This window comes from Erinaceus europaeus, chromosome 14 (assembly GCF_950295315.1).
Source record: "Erinaceus europaeus chromosome 14, mEriEur2.1, whole genome shotgun sequence".
NCBI classification, from domain to species: domain Eukaryota; kingdom Metazoa; phylum Chordata; class Mammalia; order Eulipotyphla; family Erinaceidae; genus Erinaceus; species Erinaceus europaeus.
The window spans coordinates 81,718,665-81,742,454 of record NC_080175.1 but is presented as its reverse complement, the minus strand read 5'-3'; the positions used below and the strand labels follow the sequence as shown (position 1 = coordinate 81,742,454).

Genomic DNA, 23,790 nt, shown 5'->3' with positions numbered 1-23,790 from the left:
TGAGAATTACCTTGTTTAGTGAAGAGCAACTCTCAACTCTCAGTAATGAGTAGGATAAGAATTATAACTTAGCCAGGTTTATGCAAACACACTGTGCTAAGAGTCAAATATATTTCTACAAGGAATTGCATATGTGATATGATATGGAAGATTTCCAAGTTATTGTCACTTGACAACTTCAGATTTAACATGAACTAAGAAAGAATGTAAGAAAACCAAAAAGAAATGGTTATTCATTAGCACTTCTGTGTGCAATTTAGTTACGATATTTTCTGGGAAAGATGAATGCTTTCAGTGGGACAGCAGGTAAGAGGGGCTAATTTGACACTGTAAGTGGTAAGAGATGAGCATTAGATGCAGAGACTTCAGACTGAGAGAAAGCAGCTGAGTGCTGTGCTGAAAATTTTGGCCAAGGTAGAGCAGAAAAGAGTTCTGTAAAAGGTAGAGGAATTGTCTGTCTCTCACAATTCATTCTGTGCCCAAAGCAAATGTCTACTCTGATTTCATTTTTCTTAAAGTGCACTTGTTCTTTTAAGCACACTGTAGAAAGATCGTATTAAAATAGCTTTGGGATTTTCCACTGCAATGCAAGCAAAATCAACATTTAAATTCCATTGAGTACTTGCTTTCCCATGAATCTAGCACTGCGATTTCAATAAGTGGTTTAGAATAAGTTTTTCTAAGACATGTTTTCCCGTGTTACATTCATTCCTTCATTGTTTTCAATAGTGTACACATACACGCATGCATATACAGGCACACATACTCTGAGATCCTGCTTTTGAGAAGGTCATATGCTGCTGCAGAACTAATTTTGTTTTTAAACAGTAATAACTGATAATTGTATCTTGATTGGCCATAGTTTTAGTAGAAAAGGGATCAGGTCTAGGACTTTAAAGTTATTTAATATGTACTGTTTCCAAACCTATGACATTGTAATTAATATTTTTACCTGATGATTTATGATGACTTAAACGGAATCTTCCAAAAATGTTTGTTTAGGAGTATGCTTGCTTCAGTTTTCTACATATCTGTCACATTTTTAGTAAAACATCCTATCTTTCTGGAAAAAAATTAACAGACATGTCTTGTATTTGAAATAATTTTTATATTATCCATAGGCAGAAAACTATTATTTCCCCATCTGATGACTATTAGAATGTGTGTCTACAGTTTATTCATTCACTTTTATAGACACTGCGATAAGTAGTTCAATTACTGACAGTTTTGATGGTGATGTTGCTCTGATATTGAATTTCTGCCCTTTTGGAATAGCACTTTAGTTCTACACAGTCTACTAAATAGTTGTAGCCTTTGTCTACATTTTCTGAATAAGAGCATTTTAATCTGTTTTGCTATTTACATGTTTGAATAAACTATGGCATGTGAGTTGACATATATTCCTAGCAGTAGGAGTGTGGCTTTTTTTTTTTCCTTTCTCAGTACAAAGCCATTATTGCTTCTTTTTTTTAATGGTTCCAGTAGTTTACCTAGACTGTTCTTTCATTATATAAATAGGTTTTACATTGAGGTGCCCTTTATGTTGCAGATAAGGTTTTCAAAAGTAGTCATAATCTCTTTTATCAGAGCTACAAAACCAGTGATTTACATGCATTTCACACCTTGAGTTTCATAATATTTTTCCAAAATGTAGAATGTCCAAAAGTAGTGTAAAGTGAGTAAGAACTGTCAGAAAGGAAAGCATTACAGAGGCAAGAAGCAGCTCTGATTCAGTATAAGCCATAGAGAGCAGGTTCAGTGGTTTGGGTCAAATGGGGATTGGTTAATGAATGTTGTTACCACGGAACATGAGAATTTACCAAATATAAGACTAGAAAATCTAAGACAAAAACCAAGTCGTTTTTTTCTAACTATTTAAACTGTCTAATTTAAACACATGAAAATAATAAAGGTGCTAAATAGAGCAGCTTAGTAGTTGAGTTATACATCAAAGTGCTAAATATGTCAAAATGAGAAAATTATGTATTATTATTAATTATAAGCATGACAAATACCCTTCCTTCTTTCCTTCCTTCCTTCCTTCCTTCCTTCCTTCCTTCCTTCCTTCCTTCCTTCCTTCTCCACCAGGATTATCACTGAGCCCTATGCTACATGAGGACAGTTTTACCTTTTTTTTTCTTTTTTCCTTTTTTGGTATTTGATAGTGGATGAGAGCCTGAGATGGAGAGGGAGAACATGAGGTAAAAAGAAAGGGAGAAAGAGAAGGAAAGGTGCACCATTGCTTCACCACTTGTGAAGCTTTCCCCCTGCAAGAGGGGAGCAGGGCTTGAACCCAGGTCTTTGCGTTTGGTAATGTGTACACTTAACCAGGTACGCCAATGCTCAACCCCCCTCCTTCCTTCCTTCCTTCCTTCCTTCCTTCCTTCCTTCCTTCCTTCCTTCCTTCCTTCCTTTCTTTCCCACAGAGAGTACTGAAAAATGTGATGGGAGAAGTATAAATTATGAACTGACTCATTGATAAATCTTAAGGAACTTGCTTGGGAGACGTCATTTAGTGATATCCTTATGTACCAGATTGCACATCTGGATTCTTCTGGAGTCTTTGTGGCAAACTCTGCTGTCATATGATTGATTGTTAGCTTTATAAATCATTATGAGAAAAAGCAAATAAAGCCTTGCAAACAAGATAATGGCTTAGTTTTAAGAGTAATAAAATCTGGTACGATAGAAAGCTGAAAGGGGAGGTCAGGTGGTGGTACACCTGGTTAAGCCCACACATTATAGTGTGCAAGGGTCCAGGTTCAAGCCCCTGGTCTCCACCTGCAGGAGAAAGCTTCACTAATGGTTAAGTAGAGCTGCAGGTATGTCTGTGTCTTTTTCCCTCTCTATCTCTCCCTCCCTTATCAATTTCTCTATCTCTATCCAATAATAAATAAAAGTAAAGAAACAACTATTTAAAAAAAAAGAAAACTGAATGGTATCAATTAAAAAGTTCCAGGGTTCATGATGGCAGAGGACCTAGTGGGGGATGTATTTTTATGCAGAAAACAAGGAAATATTATGCATGTACAAACTATTGTCTTTACTGTCAACTGTAAAACATTAATCCCCCAATAAAGAAATTTTTAAAAAGTTCGAGGGTTGACTTTATTCTTTAATTTTGGGAAATGATTTAACATTACTTCATTCATACTTCTATTTTAAATAACATTGTCAGTCTCTCAGAGGGGGCTGAGAAAAAATAACCACACACATACCAGTTGTAATAACAATAACAACCACTTGTAATAGCAGGCAATAACAGAATTAAGAAACTCGCTCTACAACAACATTTTATATCTAATGAACAAATATTAATCTTGGCTTCTAGACAAAATGATGTTTTTGTATTTTTACAAAATTATCCTATTTAGAAATTGTTGCTTTAAAAGTAATATTACACAGAAGAATTAAAAATAGTAGTCCTATACTTATTAAAAGCGGTCTATTTCAGCTATTTTAGAACTTTAATATTGAGTCTTAGTGAGAGTGATACCCACCATATATAGTTAAAAATAAGGGAAGTAGATGAGATCTGGAGTTCCGGTGGTGGGAATTGTGTCAAATTGTACCCCTCTTATCCCATGGTCTTGTCAGTGTTTCCATTTTATAAATAAAAATTATTAAAAAAATCCAATCAGCCACAATAAATTAGATACTTGATTAATTTCAATGACAAAGTAAAAGCTTTGAGATTTTCTCAATCAAGAATATGTAATTATGTTAACACTAGATGAATGTGGTGTTACCTATATGCCAGTTTAAAGCAAAATCTAAACAGGATGAAATTACTGCACCTATGTATATTTTTTCTCTCATTAGATCTACTCATGATATTTATTTTTCAACTATGGAAAGCTGTCAGGTTTATTATAATCAATAGACAGTGAACCTATCTAAAGCTTACATCTTTCCTAAATAATTTTGCTTCTCTCCTTATATTTCTGAATCTTGTTGCTAAAATAAAGTTTTTATTTTATTTTTAAGGAGCCATGACTTCATACACTTATGATTACACTATGCCAACCTGACCTTTTCATTCAGATAAAGAAAAAGAGAAAGCAAAACATACAGACTCCTCAGCATCAGTTCCCCAGCTATCATATGTTTTCCCTAGTTATCATACATTGCCAGGACTTGAACGTGGACCTTGACCATAGCAAGACACAGTGAGCTGTTGCTGCAGCTCCAAAATAAAAAAAAATTAAATCAGGTTGTTTTAAGAAGAAATGCCCCCCTACCCACACTTTTTGTTGTTGTTATTGTTGTGGTCTGTTAGATAAATTCTGTAAACCTTATTTTCAGTTGTGTGAACTTTTAAAAATATTGTTATGGGGAGTCGGGCGGTAGCGCAGCACCTTAAGTGAACATGGCGCAAAGCACAACGACTGGCTTAAGGATCTGGGTTCCAGCCCTCAGCTCCCCACCTGCAGGGGAGTCTCTTCTCAAGCAGTGAAGCAGGTCTATAAGTGTTTATCTTTCCCCCTCTGTCTTCCCCTCCTCTCTGCATTTCTCTGCCCTATCCAACAACAATGACATTAATAACTACAATAATAAAACAAAAAGGGCAACAAAAGGAAATAAATATTTAAACAAATATTGTTAGGTTTTTGTACTTAGCTATTACGCTATTAGCTTTTAAGTTCTACAAAAGTATCCTAAAAGATTAGCTACTTCCTTAGTGGTTTGGCAGATATATACCCTTTTTAATTTCCCAAAGTAGAATGTAAGTGAAATGCCATCTTTCTAAAGTAAAACAACTGGAAAAGGTAGTGGTACACCCCGTAAGTTGCACATACAGCCATTTATAAGTACCCGAGTTAAAGCGCCCCAGCCCCTACTTGGGGAGGAGGGTTGTGGTTTCATGAGCAATGAAGTAGTAGTGCTGCAATTAACTCTTTTCTCCCTTCTCTATCTCGTGTATCTCTCTCGAATTTGCTGTTTCTGAAAATAAATAAATGATACATTGAAATAAAATGTATTGTCTCAGCACATTCCAACTAGATACTTGAAGATTTCAGACTGATGTATATTTAATACCTCCTTTATCCAGCACCTGGCGTACTCTGTACTCAGTAAAGCTATTGGTAATCTCAAACATGGTTGGAGATTAGTGGTAAAAGTACCCATGTCACAGAAAGCCCTGGGTAAACTGACTCAAGATATAGGTGCAGAGAATCAGTAACTTAGTGAGAAACTCACAGCCTACATGCAGAGTTAAGAGCCATTTACCACTTCCTGTATCCTAAGACTGTATCCCCCTGTATCCTGCTTCCTGCTTGACTCAGTTCCTTTGTAAACTAGAATTCCTGATCTTTTAGAAAACCTGCTATAAGATGGGTCTGGCCCTTAAGGGGGTACTCCATTATTTGTTCCCATCTTTTATGGCTACACAGTAGATGGAGATACCATTTCAGGGCCTCTATCAGAGACATAACTTATATCTGAGTAACCTTTTAGGTTTTTATGTGACCCTGTTCTGTGGAGAATGGTAGACATTATATCATAGTCCATGATATTATATTCAGTATTTTAAAATTAATGTGTTGATTTTATTAAAATGGATGTAAATAATGACATGATAAATTATTCAACAGCAAGAAATAAACAGAATTTTAATCCTAGGTACTGATTTCTCTGATAATCTACTACTTTGAGATTTATCGCTATCATTTTATTTATTTTCATAACTCAATGACATTTTCTTAGATTATCCAAAATAAGTTATTAGAAATACTTTATAGGCAAAAATATTTGTTATACAAATGAATTTTTTTATGAAGCAAAACTAAACATGTTTTCAAAACTTTTTTTATTACTAACTTGTTTTATTTTTGATTTATCTTAATTTCTCACTTATTATTTTATGAACCACTTCTTTCTCCTGATCACCTTAAAATTAATATTTGGTGTTAATATTGCCATATTTAAGATATTGCTATTAAATTCTCTTTTTATTAACTTTATTATACATCAGATTGAATTTATAGAGACACTAATTTACTTTCAAACTCTTGTACCCCTTTCCATTCACCCAAACTTTATAGATATAAAATATAAATGACTCTTCATAAAAGCAAAATGTCAGTGATAAATCTAGCTCATCTTGAATTTTTAATTGTAGCTTTCTTTTTCTGAAATCAGAATAGTATGACACTTTCAACTGGAACAATGTACATATATGTTACTGAATATATTATTAAGGAAAATTTCTTCAATAGGAGTAAATATATTTTGAATTACAAAAAACTTTACAAGATATATCTTTCATAATATTCACTTCATTCTTTAGGAAACATAAGCCTACAGTTTATTTCTTCAATTTTAGTATTTCTATTAGCATGAATGAAAATATCATGTGGTTTATAAATTATGTTTCTTCTTCTTTTTTTAACTAAGTGACTTTTTTACAGAAGTTAATGTCCATAACAGTTTTTCCTTATCTTTATAGCAGTCTGATAGAACTAGATGACTTTTATATAAAACCAGCAGGAGGAGCTCTGACATTACTAGGTTCTGTGGAATTAGTATTCCTGAAAAACTTGAATTTGTGGGGGTTTATATGTAACACAAATGATAAACTTAAGCATTGATCACATGTAATGGTAGTATAATATTGAAAATACTGTGTTATTTTGGCATAAAGTTGCTCATTTGTCTGAAATATGTATTTTGAAATTTTACTGTTCTTACAGGTTTTTAAAATACGTGATTGCAAGTTAATGAAGAAAATGTCTATGCGAATTTATTTTTCAAAGGTACTAAGAAACAAACAAACAAAAAATTCCAAAGCATCTATGGTATTTTAGGTATATACATGTATTCGTTCTTGTTTCAAAGTGAATATACTTCACATTTTGCAAGTTGTAAATACTGAGATTGAAGCATTTCAGTTTTAGAAAAAGTATTTGAAAAATACTTGTACCCTTCTTATCTTATGGTTTTGTCAATGTTTCCTTTTTATAAATAAAGAAATTAAGAAAAGAAAAAGTATCATTTATTTTTCCATAATTTCTATATATAACATATGAAAAAAGTAGTATTTTGGCAGACTAATACCATAGTAGGGATTTTTGAAGTGCTTACAACAGTAAGCGTACTGATTTAATTGGTATGATTTGTAGGTACTTCTGGCAAACAGTATTGTAGGAACCAGCAGTAGAAATAATAATTTTTCTTAATTTATTAAAATATAAAGAAGACAACTGCATATTCATACTTGAAAAATTGAAAAGGAAACAGAAATTTTAAATTGTCAGTGCTTTTAAAGACCACTATAGTATTAGTCTGCTTGATTAATCCAAATCTATCATTTTATGACCTCAAGAAATTTTGTTTTACTTGAGAAGCCTCTCTTTTCTCATTTGTAAAATGAACTTTAAAGGAAAACACGCAGATAGTTCTTCCTATAGTACATAGAATTACTGGTATTACATATTTCTAAATTTGTTCAGTTGTGTGCTAAAAATGAAAACATTGGGTAAAAAGCTAGCCTGGTTTTGAATATTTATTATATTTTTAGGTTTCTCTGGAAAGTGTGATATTTTTGTAAAACTTAATGGCTAGAGGCTATCAAATAATTATTTTATGGCTGTGTGTGTGTGTGTGTGTAATTTACACTTTCTGTTATTTCCAGAATTTTAAAATTTTATGTTAATGGGTGACTAAATTAAATTTAAAAGAAGCCTTTTAAAAGCTCTAGTTCTGAGTCTTCCTTAATCTGTTTTTGTGGTGTTAGCATTCATTAGGCTCCATTAGTAGATATATTAATTAATAGCAGAAAATGATATAACCTAATTTTGTCATTCCTTCTTTATTTATTAACTAGAGTATTGCAATAAGTGAGATGCCCCTTCACTTTTTCTTCTTCACAAGTAGTTTAATAATTTTTTTAAATTATCTATTTATTGGATAGAGACAGAGACATTGAGAAAGAAGGGGAGGTGGTAGAAAGGGAGCGAGACAGAGCACTTGCAGCACTGCTTCATCACTCACAAAGCTTTCCTCCTGCAGATGGGGGCTTGGGAGCTTGAACCTGGGTCCTTGCACACTGTATAACATGTACGCTCAACAAGGTGCACCACCACCCAGCCTCCTTTAAAAGTAGTTTATATAGAATATATATATATATATATATATAGTTTTTTTTGTTTCAAATTATTTACTGATTTTTAAAATGTTTTAAGCATTTAGCAAAATTAATTTTATCACCGTAAATGCATGGATTTAAGCATAATTGAAGTGTTGCAGTTCCTTAAGGATTAAACTTGTGTCTAATAAAATTATTATTATCGAATTTTGGCCCGTGAACGTTAATGAAAGTTGGTTTCCTAAGTCCTTTTGCCATATCCTTAGCACATATTTGTATCTTCCCTGTTATCTGTTATAAGGACTGTGAAATGCCACCAATGAAGTAATCTCCCAACAGCAAAAAACAGGGCTAGTGAAATAGCTCACCTGGACAGTGTGCTGCTTTACTTTATTTGTGACCCAGTTTTGAGCCAGGCCCCCACCACACTGAAGGACATTTGATGCTGTGGTCTCTATTATTCCTTTCTCTGTTTCTCTGCCCTATTGTTCTCTGTCTTTAGGAAAAAAATAAAGTATGATTGTAATCTGAATCTAATCAAACCATTAACTACAAAGTTAAAGAACATACAGGGCGTAGGGAAGCATGCTCAGTGATAACTTACAATTAGAAAAAGTCTAGAATGTGGAATAAATCTAGTGTTTGATTATAAGAGCTAGAGTGATAGCATAATGGTTATACAAAAGACTTCCATGCCTGTACCACTATTAGCCAGAGTTAAGCAGTTGTCAGATTTTTTAATTTAAATCTTTTGGTAGCTCTCTCATTAAAAATAAGTAAATTTTTGAAAGGTTAATTCAAGATAGTGAAAAATTATTGGCTTAGTCAGAATAATACATAATACAATGGCAGTTTGAATGCCATAAAATGCAAGGGCTGGACAGAACAAAATCATGATGAGGATGAGGTACAGTTGAAAAACCATATATTCTACTAATAGAAATATAGAGCTTGTAAGCTATTTTGCAGTGCAGGTCAACAATTTTTTTTTTTTTTTTTTTTTCCTCCAGGGTTATTGCTGGGCTCGGTGCCTGCACCATGAATCCACCGCTCCTGGAGGCCATTTTTCCCCCTTTTTTTGTTGCCCTAGTTGTTGCAGCCTCGTTGCGGTTATTATTGCCATTGTTGACGTTGCTTTGTTGTTGGATAGGACAGAGAGAAATGGAGAGAGGAGGGGAAGACAGAGAGAGAGGGGAGAGAAAGATAGACACCTGCAGACCTGCTTCACCGCCCGTGAAGCGACTCCCCTGCAGGTGGGGAACCGGGGGCTCGAACCGGGTTCTTATGCCGGTCCCTGCGCTTTGCGCCACGTGCGCTTAACCCACTGCGCCACCGCCCGACTCCCAACAATTTTTTTTTAAATAAGAATTTTCCACATACAAACTTAATGATCCCACTCAAATTTTTGTTGTCACAGGCAAATGAAATCATAAATTCCTGTAAACTTCTGTACTTAGTGTATATTGACTTTACAATATTCCCAATTAGAAATGACTCATATATTTTCAGCCAGGGAATAAATAGATTCTTCTTAAGCAATAAAAATATGATTTTTCCATTGATATATACAACACTGTAGTTGAATCTCAATGTATTATGCTAGAAAAAAAACTACGTGACATATTATTGATATGTCATTGATTTGGAAAGGCAAAATCATAGTGAGAACTGAAATAAGGTTAGTTGTTGGGGGTGAGATGGTAAAGACAACTGCATGAGCAAAGCATCAGACTTGATGCCTGAGATTCTGAGTTTGATCTTCTCTACTCAAAATACCAGAGTGTTACTATGTTTTCTGTCTCCTTTCTCAATAATAAATATTATTTATTATAAAGAGTAGTATAATTTATTAAAGCAAATTCAGTGAATAATAATAATAGTCAACATTGATGATTTACATAACTGATAGACTTATATCAACTGGGAAATTTATGCAAGGTTATTATTTTTTTTTAATTGCAGTTGTGTTGCTTGATACAACATCTGTGCTGGGGGAACTAGGATGGAAAACATATCCATTAAATGGGGTAAGTTTTTAACAACTTAATCATTGACAGCCTAGCTAGGTATTTATGGTTTGCTGTTATGAAAAAGGACAGTGAATTTTGGTTCTATTTATTCTGAATTTCAGCAGACATCTTACATTATACAGAAAATATTTAAGTTTGGTTATACTTTGTATACATGTTTATATTGCATCATTTTCATAGGGCAGTGTATTTATACTTATTTTTCATTTAAGCTAAAATAAAAGTGGTTTTCAAAGCTGTTTTAGATTTTGCCTTTTAGACAAAATTTTCTGTAATCAAAGTAGTCAAATGTTTTCTGATATACTTGTTAGTTTTCCTTTTCATAGAATTTTTGCTTTTCTGATTCCTCACATTTTGGCTATATTTTATATTGCTTTTCCATTACATCTATAAGTTGAAGCCTGAAAAATATGTTGACTCAACCATGTTTTATGAATTTAAAATTATTCAAAGTATTGCTGTTTGAATTTGATCTTAAACATGAATAATTATTTAGTAAAAATGAAAATTTTAATTAATAGTTTCTCTGAAGTGTGAATCTTTCTGACTTTAATATATTGATTGTTTTTTTAAATTTGTTTTTTACGCTGTGGTTTTATTTATTTATTTATTTATTCTGGGATTTGAATGTTACTAGTAGAGCTCCTTTACCAAGTAATTTTGGAGAAAAACATCTATTAAACAATTATATTTTTATCTTCATTATTTTATTTCTAATAAAACAACCTTTTTTCTTTTTGTTAACAGCATTAAATATTTCACATTCATCATAGTTACTTTCAATAAATAAATAAATATCTTTCTCTACTACTCCTGTAAGCTACATAAAATTGGGCTGGCCAAATACTCCGCTTGAATAGTATGCCGATTGGCGATGGGCTCGACCTAGGTTCCAGCCCATTTCCACCACTGGGCTCAGCCAAGCTTCCACTTGGAGAGCAGAAAGAGCTTTGCTCTTTCTTTGTTGTTAGTGTTTAGTTTTGTTAGAATGAGTTCCATAACCAACTGTTAACTAGGAGAAATTAGGATTGAAAAGAGTTATACAAAACGTACTGCATGGGCTGGGAGGTGGTGCAGTGGAGAAAGCAATGGGCTTTCAAGCAAAACATACTGCTATCATTCTTTTGATGATTTTGCAATATGTATTTTGAAAGGAGAAATCTCTCTGTTTCCATTTCCGGTTGCAAAGGAGTACAGAAGTGTCTATAATGTTGTGCTTATCGTCTAGTTTACTATTTTCCAGACATTGTATTAGACTTTTACGTTTACACAATGGCCCCATGACGTCTGTCTTTAATTCTGTTTCCCATGAGAGGAACACTGACTTAAAGAGAGAAAGTGACAAAAAAAAGAAAGTTATAGACAAAATATAGTGAGTAATATACTCTAACTCAGGTTAATTTATTTCCAGTTATTTTTTATAGTTTTACTATAGAGAACCTGTGTCCTTTTATATCACTTATCAAGTCCTTTTACTTATATGTGATATTTTATAGTTGATTAACTTTATTTTCCCTTTAATAAGCAAATTAATATATAACGTGAGAACCCAGGTGGGAAAAAATCAGATACTTAATTATTTGGAATCTCACTGTTAGAATGTTATATATTACTGTAATAGTAATGCATGCATAGCAAGTAGCAACAGGTAGATTACTTGAAAAATAGAGGGCATATACATATTTTCTAATAGATATGGCTGACACTACATAAATTATATAAGACAATGGTGAATCAAAGAAATTAAAATAGATAACATGAGTTATTTTTAAAGAAAAGACAATTTTTTATTTTAATGACGAGCATTAATTACAGAGTTGAATTTTACTTAAAGCTGTCACTTAAAATAAATAAGGAGATGAGCAGTTAACTATGAGGAGCTTGCTTGCTTTATTTATTTATCTGTTCACTTATTATTATTATTATTATTATTATTATTAATTTTTACCAGAGCACACTGCTCAGCTCTGGACTATGGTGGTACTAGGGATTGAACCCGGGACTTTGGAGCCATAGGCATGAGAGTCTCTTCGCATAACCACTATGCTGTCTATCCCTGACCAGCTATGAGGAACTTTAAAGGAAAAAGTTGCCAAAGATTAAATGATAAGAGTAAAATCATTTAGACATCTATATTATTAAATTTGTTTTACTTTTAAAACTTTGGGCAAACATTCTTCTCTTTTTGAAGTATTTTGTTTAAGGGGCGGTGGGTGGGGGGAGCATGAGCCTGCAAGAACAAGCAAGATAGAGTTATCCTGAGACCAGGGCTCTGTTCAGCTCCAGTTTAAGGTGGTGCTGGGGATTGAATTGTGACCTCAGAGCTTGCCTAACCATTATGCTATCTCTCTACCCTGGCCAAAAATATCTCAAACCTGAGAAAACTGTTAACTGTTGTATAGTACATTACAAGCATCTATATCTATATATTTTATTGATTATATGATTTCAGGTTTTCCTGTTTATTGAGCCATTTAAACTAATATTGCTATTTTCAGATAAGCTAATTCAGTTGATCTGATAATGTTATGGGTAGAAAAAAACAACTGTGATATATGTGGAATTTTTTATTATTTGTTTATTTGTTTATTATTGGATAAAGACAGAAATTGAGAAGGGAAGGGGAGATAGAGAGGGAAAGAGACAGGTAGCCCTACTTCACCACTTACTAAGTTTTCGCCCTATAGTTGGGGACCAGGGGCTTGAACCTTGGACCAGCGGCTTGAACTTGGGTATTTGCACACTGTAATGTAAGCGCTTAACCAGATGTGCCACCTCCTGGCCCCTATATTTGAAAATTTTATGATATAAAGAATATTTAGTAATTCTCTGAATAATTTTCAGTTGGTAGAACTTTGCTTTCCAGAACAATTGAACAAAGAGATACTTTAAAACCATGTTTTATGATATGAAATATGATTAATTTAATAATGTCCTTTACTTGAGAATTACTGTTACACAGTAGGGTCACGTTGTCATAGTTACGGGAGTGGACATTCATGACATGACCCTGAACAAAATGGTCATTGGTCCTTTGAGTAGGAAGGAACACCTATACTTAGTGAATGTGGAACATGAATAATAGTTACAAGCAAATCATCTTTTAGGCTTGTAAAAATTAACACAAAATTAAATACCTTACAATGTTTATTTTGTCAACTCATCTGTGACAACATTTAATATACACTATTAGAAGCAATATCCAGAATTCTATTTAACATGTTAATGTTCCTTATACCATATACATTGTTAGATTTTATTTATACCAACTTCAAGGAATTTCACAGTGTAAAAATAACCCATACCATTAAGTAAGGTAAAAAAAAATGTCTTCGGGTACTTCTAAGAAGAATTTCTCAAAGAATAATTAATCATAATTAAATAAGGGATTAGTTCTTGACAGGGAAAATTTGTAGGGGTGTGTGACATTGTCAGCTTTTTCTTATAAAAATAAATTACATATGAGAAAGAAAGCAGAATAGTTTTTAGGCAAAGGGACTAACTTGAGGAAAGAACGTGATTATTATTTTAATGAATACTTTTTTCCAAAAAAAAACTTATTTAGATAAAGAGAAACTGTGAAGGAAAGAGGAGACACAGGGAGAAAGTGAAATCCTCAAAGCACCGCTTCACTGCTCATGAGTCCTTCTCCCACCTTCAAAGGGGCACCAGGAGGCTTGAACAGAAATCCTGTGTACTCTACTGTCTGGCCCCCAGAATTATTATATGTCTGTTATGTTTTAGGAACGTTGATGTTGGTTCCAACCTCAGAAAGTTTCGTTGTTTGTTTTAAATCTTTCCCTTTATAGGAAATTCAGGGAATGGGATGACAGAAGCTGATGTAGCAGATTGGCCAGGCTTTAATAAGTAAGGAAACATAACTGAGAATATTTCCCTTTGATGAACTCATATTGTATACATCCACTTTCACCTCCAAGAATCAGGAGGAAAGGGAAAATATTGAGTAAAATTTAACTAATTGTGGTATATTGCAACAGGTCCAAGAACCCTAGAGCAAGGAGATGAGAGGAGGGTGAAAAGAGGATTACTAACCCAGTGTCAGGTAGTGGAGACAGAGGGCGAGTTTGTAGAGCAGGTGGTACCCTAACTTCTATTTTGAGAAGATGTAAAATTGTACATCTTGACAGTAAGTCTTTTAAAGCAACATTCTGCCAATAAAATCATCTATAAAAATAGTATATATAAAGGGGTCAACTAGGTTGAATTAATATGCATGTACAACTGATTTTAATTCATGCTTTCAAGACCACAGGAATAGTTAACAAATGCTTCAGACAGGTGGAGAGAAGAGCCTCTGACTGGGTCCAGCTCGTGGATCAGTTAGTGGTCATGTCATCTCACTTTTAATTTGTCTTCTTTCCTCTGTTCCAAATAAAATTATCACTTTCTATCATCTAGTATCTATCACCTGTTAACTGTTAACACATTTCCCTCTACCTTACTTTCATAAAGTCCATTACAACTTGTAACAGATGGCACAAAATTATGCCTACAATTGAGAATCATTTGTGTTGGTGGACTGAGGGATTATTTGTGTTGGTGGACTGAAGGGATTTAATAGAGTAAGACCATTATTAGATGCTACCTCCTACTGCAGAGAACATAGAATTTAAGTATATATTTTCATTAGAGTGAAAAAAAAGTAAAGGTAAATTTTCTGGCTTGTCTTAAACAAAAACTAATGACGTTTTTCTTTTCTTTTCTCTTCTTTTCTTTTTTTTTTTTGATGAAGTCCTGGGGAATAAACTAGAGACTCAGACATGTGTGACACTGTTGAACATATTCTGTGGTCCATTTTTATATTGTGTTGGAGGCAGAGGAAACAAACCACTGTATTACCATTTGTTGAATTTCCTTGGAATAGATGATAACGTTCCTGTGTGGTTCTGGGGATCAAATCCAGGGTCTCATACATAGTAAGGCATTACCTCATTCACTGAACTATCTCAGGTCCCTGAACCCTTTTGTTTGCGTGTTTGTGCTAGTTTGTTTATGAAAATAACACAGTCAGAATGGAAGCTTACTAGGCAGGCTGTGTGTTTTGCCATGTGCATGACCAAGGTTCAAGTCCTGGTACCACATGGGAAGTACTGTAGCATTGGTGGAAGATCCGGTTTTGTGTAATGTTTCTTCCTCTTTCTGTGTATCTTTCTGAATGAAGTAACTTCCTGAAGGGGTAAAATTATGTTTGTATGTAGCCCTACCCTGGAAAGACATATATACAAGGACTAGAAGATACATGACTTGTAGGGCTCTTGGTTTTTCTTGTGCACAGCCCTGGCATTATGTGGAAATGCCACAGCACTGGAGTAGGTCTTTTTTTCTGTGTCTTTCTTTCTTTCTTTTTTTTTTTTTAATTAACTAATTTATTTATTTATTCCCTTTTGTTGCCCTTGTTGTTTTATTGTTGTAGTTATTGGTGTTATTGATGTTGGATAGGACAGAGAGAAATGGAGAGAGGAGGGGAAGACAGAGAGGGGGAGAGAAAGACAGACACCTGCAGACCTGCTTCACCGCCTGTGAAGCGACTCCCCTGCAGGTGGGGAGCCGGGGGCTTGAACCGGGATCCTTATGCTGGTCATTGTGCTTTGTGCCACCCGTGCTTAACCCGCTGCGCTACCGCCCGACTCCCTGTGTCTTTCTTTCTAAAATAAAGGAAATGAAAAATTTGGCCTGAGAGTTGTGAAATTCCCCATTCTAAAAGCTCTGACAATTAAAAAAAAATTAAAAGGCATTGATATAGATCCCTTGGAAATGAAAGATGCCCTGGAAAATTGGATGGAAAAGATGTTCAAAATATCGTCAATATGACATTATTGATTTATTGAAAATGGAATGAAATTGAATGTGTAGAGTATAGAGAGGCTGAGCCTTGATTTTAGAAAAGACTCTGAGAACCATAGTTATAATGCTTTTTGTTGTTATTGCTGTTGTCTCTGGGACTTCATCACTCCAGGTTAACTTTTTCAGAAAGAAAAACACAGAGAGAGATAGAGGGAAAGAGGCCACAACATTAAAGTTTCCTTCAGTGTAATGGAGGTCTGGGTTTAGCCAGGACTGTGTGCGCTACAAAGTATGTGCACTATGTGACTAAGTTATCTTACCTGCCTGCAGTAATAACTGTTAACATTGTGTTCTTAATGTCTAAGATCAAGACTTTCTTTTGCTTTCCTAACAAGGCTTTTTGTCTGATAGACTGTCCTTTCTCAGTCTACTACTCTGGGATAATAAATTTCTGATAATATAGCAGAAGATTTTGGCATAGTACCATGATAATTAATGAAAGAATGCTACAGGGGGCTGGGTGGCAGCGCTGCAGATTAAGCACACATGGCAGGAAGTGCTAGGATAAGCGTAAGGGTCCAGGTTCAAACCCCTAGCTCCCCATCTGCAGGGGCTTCACTTCACAGGCAGTGAAGCAGGTCTGCAGGTGCCTTTCTGTCTTCCCCCCTCAATTACTCTCTGTCCTATCCAACAACAACAGCAATAACAACATAACAATACAACAACAAGGGCAACAAGGAGGGCAACAAAATGGGGGAAATAGCTTCCAGGAGCAGTTGATTCTTAGGGCAGGCACTGAGCCCCAGCGATAAGTCTGGAGACAATAATAATATTAATATAATACTAATGAAATAAAATGTTACACAAATAAGTTACATGATAATATTGCGATTATATGAATACTGAAGAGTGTTCCACAGACATTTAGGCATACACCATGGATTTTTCTATTTGTTATCGATAAACTGATACTCTGCTTATATTGAATCTCACTCTGGGAAAAATTGAAAGGCTTATACCAACTCTTTGAAAATCTCCTGGTAAAGAAACCAATAGTCCTTAAAAAGCCAGCCTATTTTAACCTAGTGAAGTAAAAAAAATGTCATTGCTTCTGCAGTAACTTTGTACACTGTGTATCTTTTGAATTTATTTTTGTAATTTGAAAATGTGTGAAATAAGAATTATATACTTGATATTGAGACATTAGCATTCAGGTTTACTTTTCTAATTAAATTTCTTTGTACCTTATAGATAACATTGTAGATGAAAGAGAAAAATAAAACAGTAGTAAGAGGACCCTCAGTTATTTGTGATATTAAAATCCTTAACTCTCCTAAGTATCTTGTCATATTCAGTGCTATATAGTTTAGAGGTAGGACACAGTGGAGAGGAAATAGCTACTGCTATGCAAAAAAATATAACTCTTCATAATATAAAATGTAGATATCAGGGGCCGGTTGGTGGTGCACCTGTTTGAGTGCACAGATTATAGTGCACAAGGACCTGGGTTCGAGCCCCTGGTCCTCACCTGCAGGGGTAAAGCTTCAGATATTCTGGTTGTTATTTAAGTTATCCACTTTTTTTTTTTTTGGTTCTTTCTGTAAGCCCTATGCCTACCCCTCAAAACACATGCTTCATTCAGTTACCATGCTAACCTAAACTGAAAATATGATCATGTTTTACTGTACTTAACCACCCTCCTGTCCTTTGCTGCCATTTAGTCTATGACACTCAACTACGTCTCCATTTTCAATTTCTGATAGTCCCTGACTTTCAGCTACTCCTCTCTTCCATAGTTTTTATGTAAATTGTTTTACTTTGCCTTGTGTATGAACATGACTTTGATGAATTTATTCAGAAAAAATTTTTTTTGTTGTTAAATCCTAATTTTTCTTCTTTAAGGTACTCTCAATCTTACATTTTTCTACCAAAGGTTGTAAATTTGGAAATTATTTTTAGTGGAGTCCTAGAACTCAGTTCACAACATAAATTTTATCATTATATGTGTGTGTGTGTATGTGTGTGTGTGTTTTATCTCTCTGTGTGTGTCTTATTCTCTCTCTCTCTCTCTCTGTGTGTGTGTGTGTGTGTATTTCTTTTAGTAGATTAAAATGAGTTCGTTTTTATTTTCATTTTGGATAGAGACAATCAATTGAGAAGGGATAGAGAGAGCAGGATAGAGAGAGAGACACCTACAGTGCTGCTTCACTAACAGTGAAGCTACTCTCCTTTAGATGGGGGCCAGGAGCACTGTAACATACATGCTCTTCTAGGTACTCTACCATCCAAACCCATAAAGCCAAGTTTTTAAATATATTATACGTGTCATAAACCTCTAAATTAGGCAGTATAGTGACTGACATATAAATGTTAGCTAAGTAGCCAAGTAGACATACAGGTAAAAGATTACTTTATAAAAGATACTATTATGTAAATACTGTATTTTTAAAAATTTACTATATCTGTAAGAGTTTGATAGTAGCTTTGGGTAGAATAACATAGGAAGAAAAGACTAAAAATTTGTGGAATTCTGACCATGCTCTTAATCATTGTTGGTCTTGTGTATATGAAATATGGCAGAGGAAGACTTAAGTTGATGGCAGGAATAGTGCATTGGGGGAAGGAGGGGTAAGAAACTGTACTTGTGACAACATTTAGCTTGTAAAGCATTATTTCTTCCAATAAAGATATTTTAATACTAAGAATAAAGTTTTAAAATTTTACTCTCATTTTTATATTTAGGTAGTCCAATTAATGTTCTGATTACTGATTTTTCCACTAAAATGGAGTGGAAAGATGTTTACTTGTGGGGAAAAAGACTATAAAAATCTTATAAGCTATTTAAGAAACACCAATCAAGGCTTAGTTCTTTCAAAGAATTAATGACCAGTTTAGAATAGTTGATGATCTGAATCACATCTGGGAAATAGTAACTCCAGATACTTATTAATTCTACACCTCATTATTAAGATAAGAATGAATAATAGAACATAAGGATTTTTAATGATTGATAAATAGACTATAAATTTTAGAGAATTTATTCTAGCCACGTCAAGCTTTATAAAAGCACAGGTCAGCATTCAGTGTTAAATGGATTTTTATAATCTGCATTCTGTGAAACAAGTATGTTAACTGATGTACCATACTATGTAAAACAGGTTCTGAAAATGGTTTGACGTTGTTTTATTTTAGTAAAGCTAAACATGTTTTACTAGTAAATGTAATGTTTATTTTATTCTTCATCTGCTGCATTATAGTGTAGATATGTATACTGAACTATTTCCATTTCTGGGTAGTGTCTTTAGGGTTCTCTGGGTATATTGTCATGTTACATGCAAATACTTAAATTTTCAACTACTCATTTCTAATATAGATCACTTTTATGTTTTTTTCTTGTCTGGCTTTGCTAGCAGGAACATTTGGGGCAATGTTAAATAGAAATGATGAAAGGTAACAGCCCAAACTGAGAAGCAACTTAGATGCCCAACAACACATGAGTGGCTAAGAAAGTTGTGGTATAGATACAAAATGGAATAATACTCAGCTATTAAGAATGATGAATTCACTTACTTCACCTCATCTTGGATAGAATTTGAAGGAATCATGTTAGATGAGACAAGCCAGAAAGACAAAGATGACAACTGGATGACCTACTCGTAGTCAGATGAGAAATAAGCACAGAAAGGGGAAATACAAAGAAGAACTTGGACTAGATTTGGTGTATTGCACCATAGTAAAGGACTCAGTGGGGTTTTCAGGTCCTAGGACACAATGGTGGAGGAAGACCTGTGCTTAGGATGAAAGTGTTTTGCAGAAAACTGAGTAATTTTATACATGTACAAATAACTGTATTTACTGTCAACCATTAATCCCCCCAATTAAAAAAAAGGGTGATATCTAGTGCTAGATTTTAGGGGGAAACCTTTCAGGTTTTGTTTTTGTTTTTTGTCTTTTTTTTTTTAGACTACACAGAATGTAGCAAATTTTATAATGCCCATGGGGTTAGCCAAACAGTTATCTGGAAGGCTTAGGAGACAATAATACAGCAGTTACTTAGTAATGAATATGACCTCTGGTGGAGTACTAAAAAATTCCTAGTAATCTTGTTAGATGTGTCTTAGAAGACCAAATTTCTTCTTATGACTGCTGTTTTCTAAGTACTGAATATGCTTTCAAGGGAATCTTAGTAGACAAAATCAGTTGATTGCACTGCTCTAAGACAAGGGCCATGCTACCCTTTGCTTTCTTTTTCTCAGGTTATACCACATGAGTGACTTCCACCTGTTTGCTGACTTCCTTTATGTAAGAGTTCTTTTCAAACAGATTCTGAAGTTGGTAAATATTTTGTTAGTGTGCTTCTGATAATATGAATGGCATAACAATTCTTAATGCATATTTTAGCATTTCAGTGTATATGATTTTAGTAATATCTCCTTTTGTTCACAGAAAGTACATTATGAGAAAGGAAATAGTCTTGACTGGTGAGTTAGCTAATGTTGCTGGTCAATGCCAGAGAGTTCACAAAACAAAACATTTTATTCACCAACACACAGATGTATAAAAAGTAAAATATAAATTTTATTATGTTTTAAACCTTAGGTTGTGTTTTAGGAAATCTGGAAACTTTGCTGCAGTTACTTGTTTTGCAGTAAATACTGCTTATGAGTAAAAGCTTTCATTGAAACTAGTATTATAGCACTGAAATTGAACCTTTAGCTGGGACAATGCATGGAAAGGGAATATGAACTTTTATACATTAACATCTTATAATCATGCTCTACACTGTTTTTACTACTAAAACAGTGAACTGTCTCCATAAAATGTTTATAATATGACAAATATTGTTATTGATAACCATGGTATTGTATATGACACAGATACACACACACACACACACACACACACACACACACACACACACACACACACACACACACACATTGAAGTGGGAAAACCACTGAAGAAACCTAGCATAGTATGCAGAGATGAAGGTAGTTTTATGTCTCAGAAATACTTTTCTGCTGTCACTCTTTAACTTTACTACCATTAGTCTCACTTGGGAAGGCAAAAAAATTGCACAGGATATAAAAAGATTTTTATAGTTTTAAGTTTCTTCACTTAGACTGTAAAAACATGTTTTAAATTTATAAATTATTTATGTAATTTATGTGACCAGTGATTATGAGTACCTGCAAGAAATGCAGTCTATAGATAATTTCAGATACTAGTTATGATTTATTAAAACTATACCCAAATCAAAAATATATCTGTAATAGATTTCTAGGGCTGCCATGAAAAATTTTGCCAGCTGGTTGACTCAAATAACAGTGCTTCATTGTCTCATATTTTTGCAGACAAGGTATCTTTGATCACTGTACTAGCAATTCCATGTTACATCTGAGGACTCTGAGAAATAATCTACCTTTATTTCTTCTAAGCTTCTCATGTTTGTTAACCATGTTTACCATCCCTTTGTTTGTAGCTATATAGTTCTTGGTTTCTTACTGAATGATTGTCTTCCTGCCTGGGGGTGTTTATATTTTCACTTAGCATGCTTCTATGAACATTAGTCACTTATTTAGGGTCTGCTCTAACTTATCACTGTGAGAAGTACCTTCACCTGTCCAAGCTCAGAAAATGAACTCAGAGATAAGAAGTATAGTGAAAGTGTGATGTTATAATTAAGGTCTTGCAAGATTAGATATCTAATAGTTAGGACCACTCAGTGCAGTTGCCGCAAGACATTTATTCCTTAACACTCAAATCCCTCTCCGTGTTTCTCATTTGTTGAGTACTGTAGGGGTTACAATCTTACTAGATGTCATCTAAGTTCCACCATTATCCTATGAAGTAACTTTCTACTTTTACCTTTGAGCTTCTGAGTTTCTTATTCTTGTAATAATTGTATCTTTGGCTGGCTTGGAACTTCGCTAATATCTTGTTTGATTTAAGAACTTTCCGAGCACATGTGCTTTGCAGTTGAGATGTGAAGTTCTGAAAGCTGAAGGTAGATATGTCTATGTCTATGTCTGTCTATGTCTATGTCTATGTCTATGTCTATGTCTATGTCTATGTCTGTCTATGTCTATGTCTGTGTATGTCTATGTCTGTCTGTGTCTATGTCTATGTCTGTCTATGTCTATGTCTTTGTCTATGTCTATGTCTATGTTTATGTCTATGTCTATGTCTGTCTATGTCTATGTCTGTCTATGTCTATCTCTGTCTATGTCTATGTCTGTCTATGTCTATGTCTGTCTATGTCTATGTCTGTCTATGTCTATGTCTATGTCTGTCTATGTCTATGTCTATGTCTATGTCTATGTCTATGTCTATGTCTATGTCTATGTCTATGTCTGTCTGTCTATGTCTATGTCTGTGTCTATGTCTATGTCTATACCTATGTCTATATCTATGTCTATACCTATACATCTACATCTATATCTATATATATATACTTATAGGTTTATAATGATATAGATTTTTAAATCACCACTAGGTCTATCTCCTGCTTCTGTGGCCATTTTTCATTTTTATTTTATTTTGAAGGACAGAATGAGATTGGGGGGGAGGCAGGTAGAAAAGGAGAGAGAGTAGATGCAAGCAGACCTACTTCCTGGCTCCTGAGGCTTTCCTTTTGCCTTTATCAACTAGAAGAATTTGTTGCACAAGCTAGTTACTGATATTCTCCCACTAAACCTTATAGTCTGAAAATGAGCCACTATATGTTTTTCCCCCCACAACATATGACCTATTTGCAAAGATTATTTCAAAATGAGGTAACACAGATTTGTGGTGTATATAAAGTTATGGAGGATGGGGAGGGGGTGGGGGCACAGTTTAATCTTTTATCTGTCAACAGAATTAATTTTCATAGTGATATAAAAAGTATATTCAGGATTTAACATAAATCAATGAGATCAATATTTTTCAGTGAAAGTGTGTAACATCTTGAGTAAATTCATTGTCATCCAGGAATAGTCAGAAAGCCAAAGTGGAAAGTTAGTGAGAATTAGTCATGTTATGAAGGGTACTATCTAGCAAAAACTACAAAAAAAAATTCTGTTATAGTCAGCAAGGAATAATAGAAACAAAGGAATTTTATAAATATATGTATATTGTTCTCTAACCTCAGAATATGATCTTAAAAATATTATAAAAATGTATTTATGGACTCCAGTAGTTATTATTGGGTTGTCAAAAAATTCATGACATTTTTTTGCATAGAAATACATCAAGGGGCTGGGTGATGGCACACCTGGTTAAGTGCATGTATTACTATGCACAGTGGTCCAGGCTCAACCCCTAGTCTCCACCTGCAGAGGGAAAACTTCACAAGTTTCTCCCCCCTCTCAATTTCTGTTCTAGCAAATAAAATGAAGTTTAAAAAAGAAAAATACATCAAGACTTTTCCAACCATCCAATATATAGATCAAAAAAAGTTTCTGAAATGATGCAAAAATATCATAGTTTTCTGTTGCATTTAGTTGGTTTTTGTGAGCTTTCCATTGCAAGGCTTTGTCCTGTTCTGTAGGCAGATTAATTGAAAATTAAAAGTAAATTGTTATTCAAGCTAGTTGCTTTTGAAAATGAAATGTGTAAATTAATATTTACTCTGGGACAGTAGTATAAACACAGCATTAAACCCTGCTAGTTATATAAATCTTCTATTATTTCTTTGGTGGTTGGAATAATTGTGTCTTTCACATCCTTCAAAATAGGAAACAGTAATAATTGGACTGATATCTCTGTCGTTGCTAATACCTCATAGTTATTGAACTAAGGAGAGGGAATTCAGTGCGAGTGTATAAATGTGTTATCTGTTTTCAGTGATGCATAGAAGGGAGAAGCTAGATATATAATTTGAAA

The 23,790-nt window shown here is 34.0% G+C and overlaps 1 protein-coding gene across 3 annotated transcripts in view; it reads left to right on the top strand.

The window, feature by feature from the left end:
* The window catches only part of EPHA6 (EPH receptor A6), an 818,416-nt gene that overhangs the window by 24,923 nt on the left and 769,703 nt on the right, over positions 1–23,790 (top strand). For all 3 annotated transcript variants that reach the window (XM_060172097.1, XM_060172096.1, XM_060172098.1), the window contains exon 2: positions 10,052–10,116. In XM_060172097.1, the coding sequence (XP_060028080.1) occupies positions 10,052–10,116 (65 nt within the window). The remainder of the gene's footprint in view (positions 1–10,051; positions 10,117–23,790) is intronic.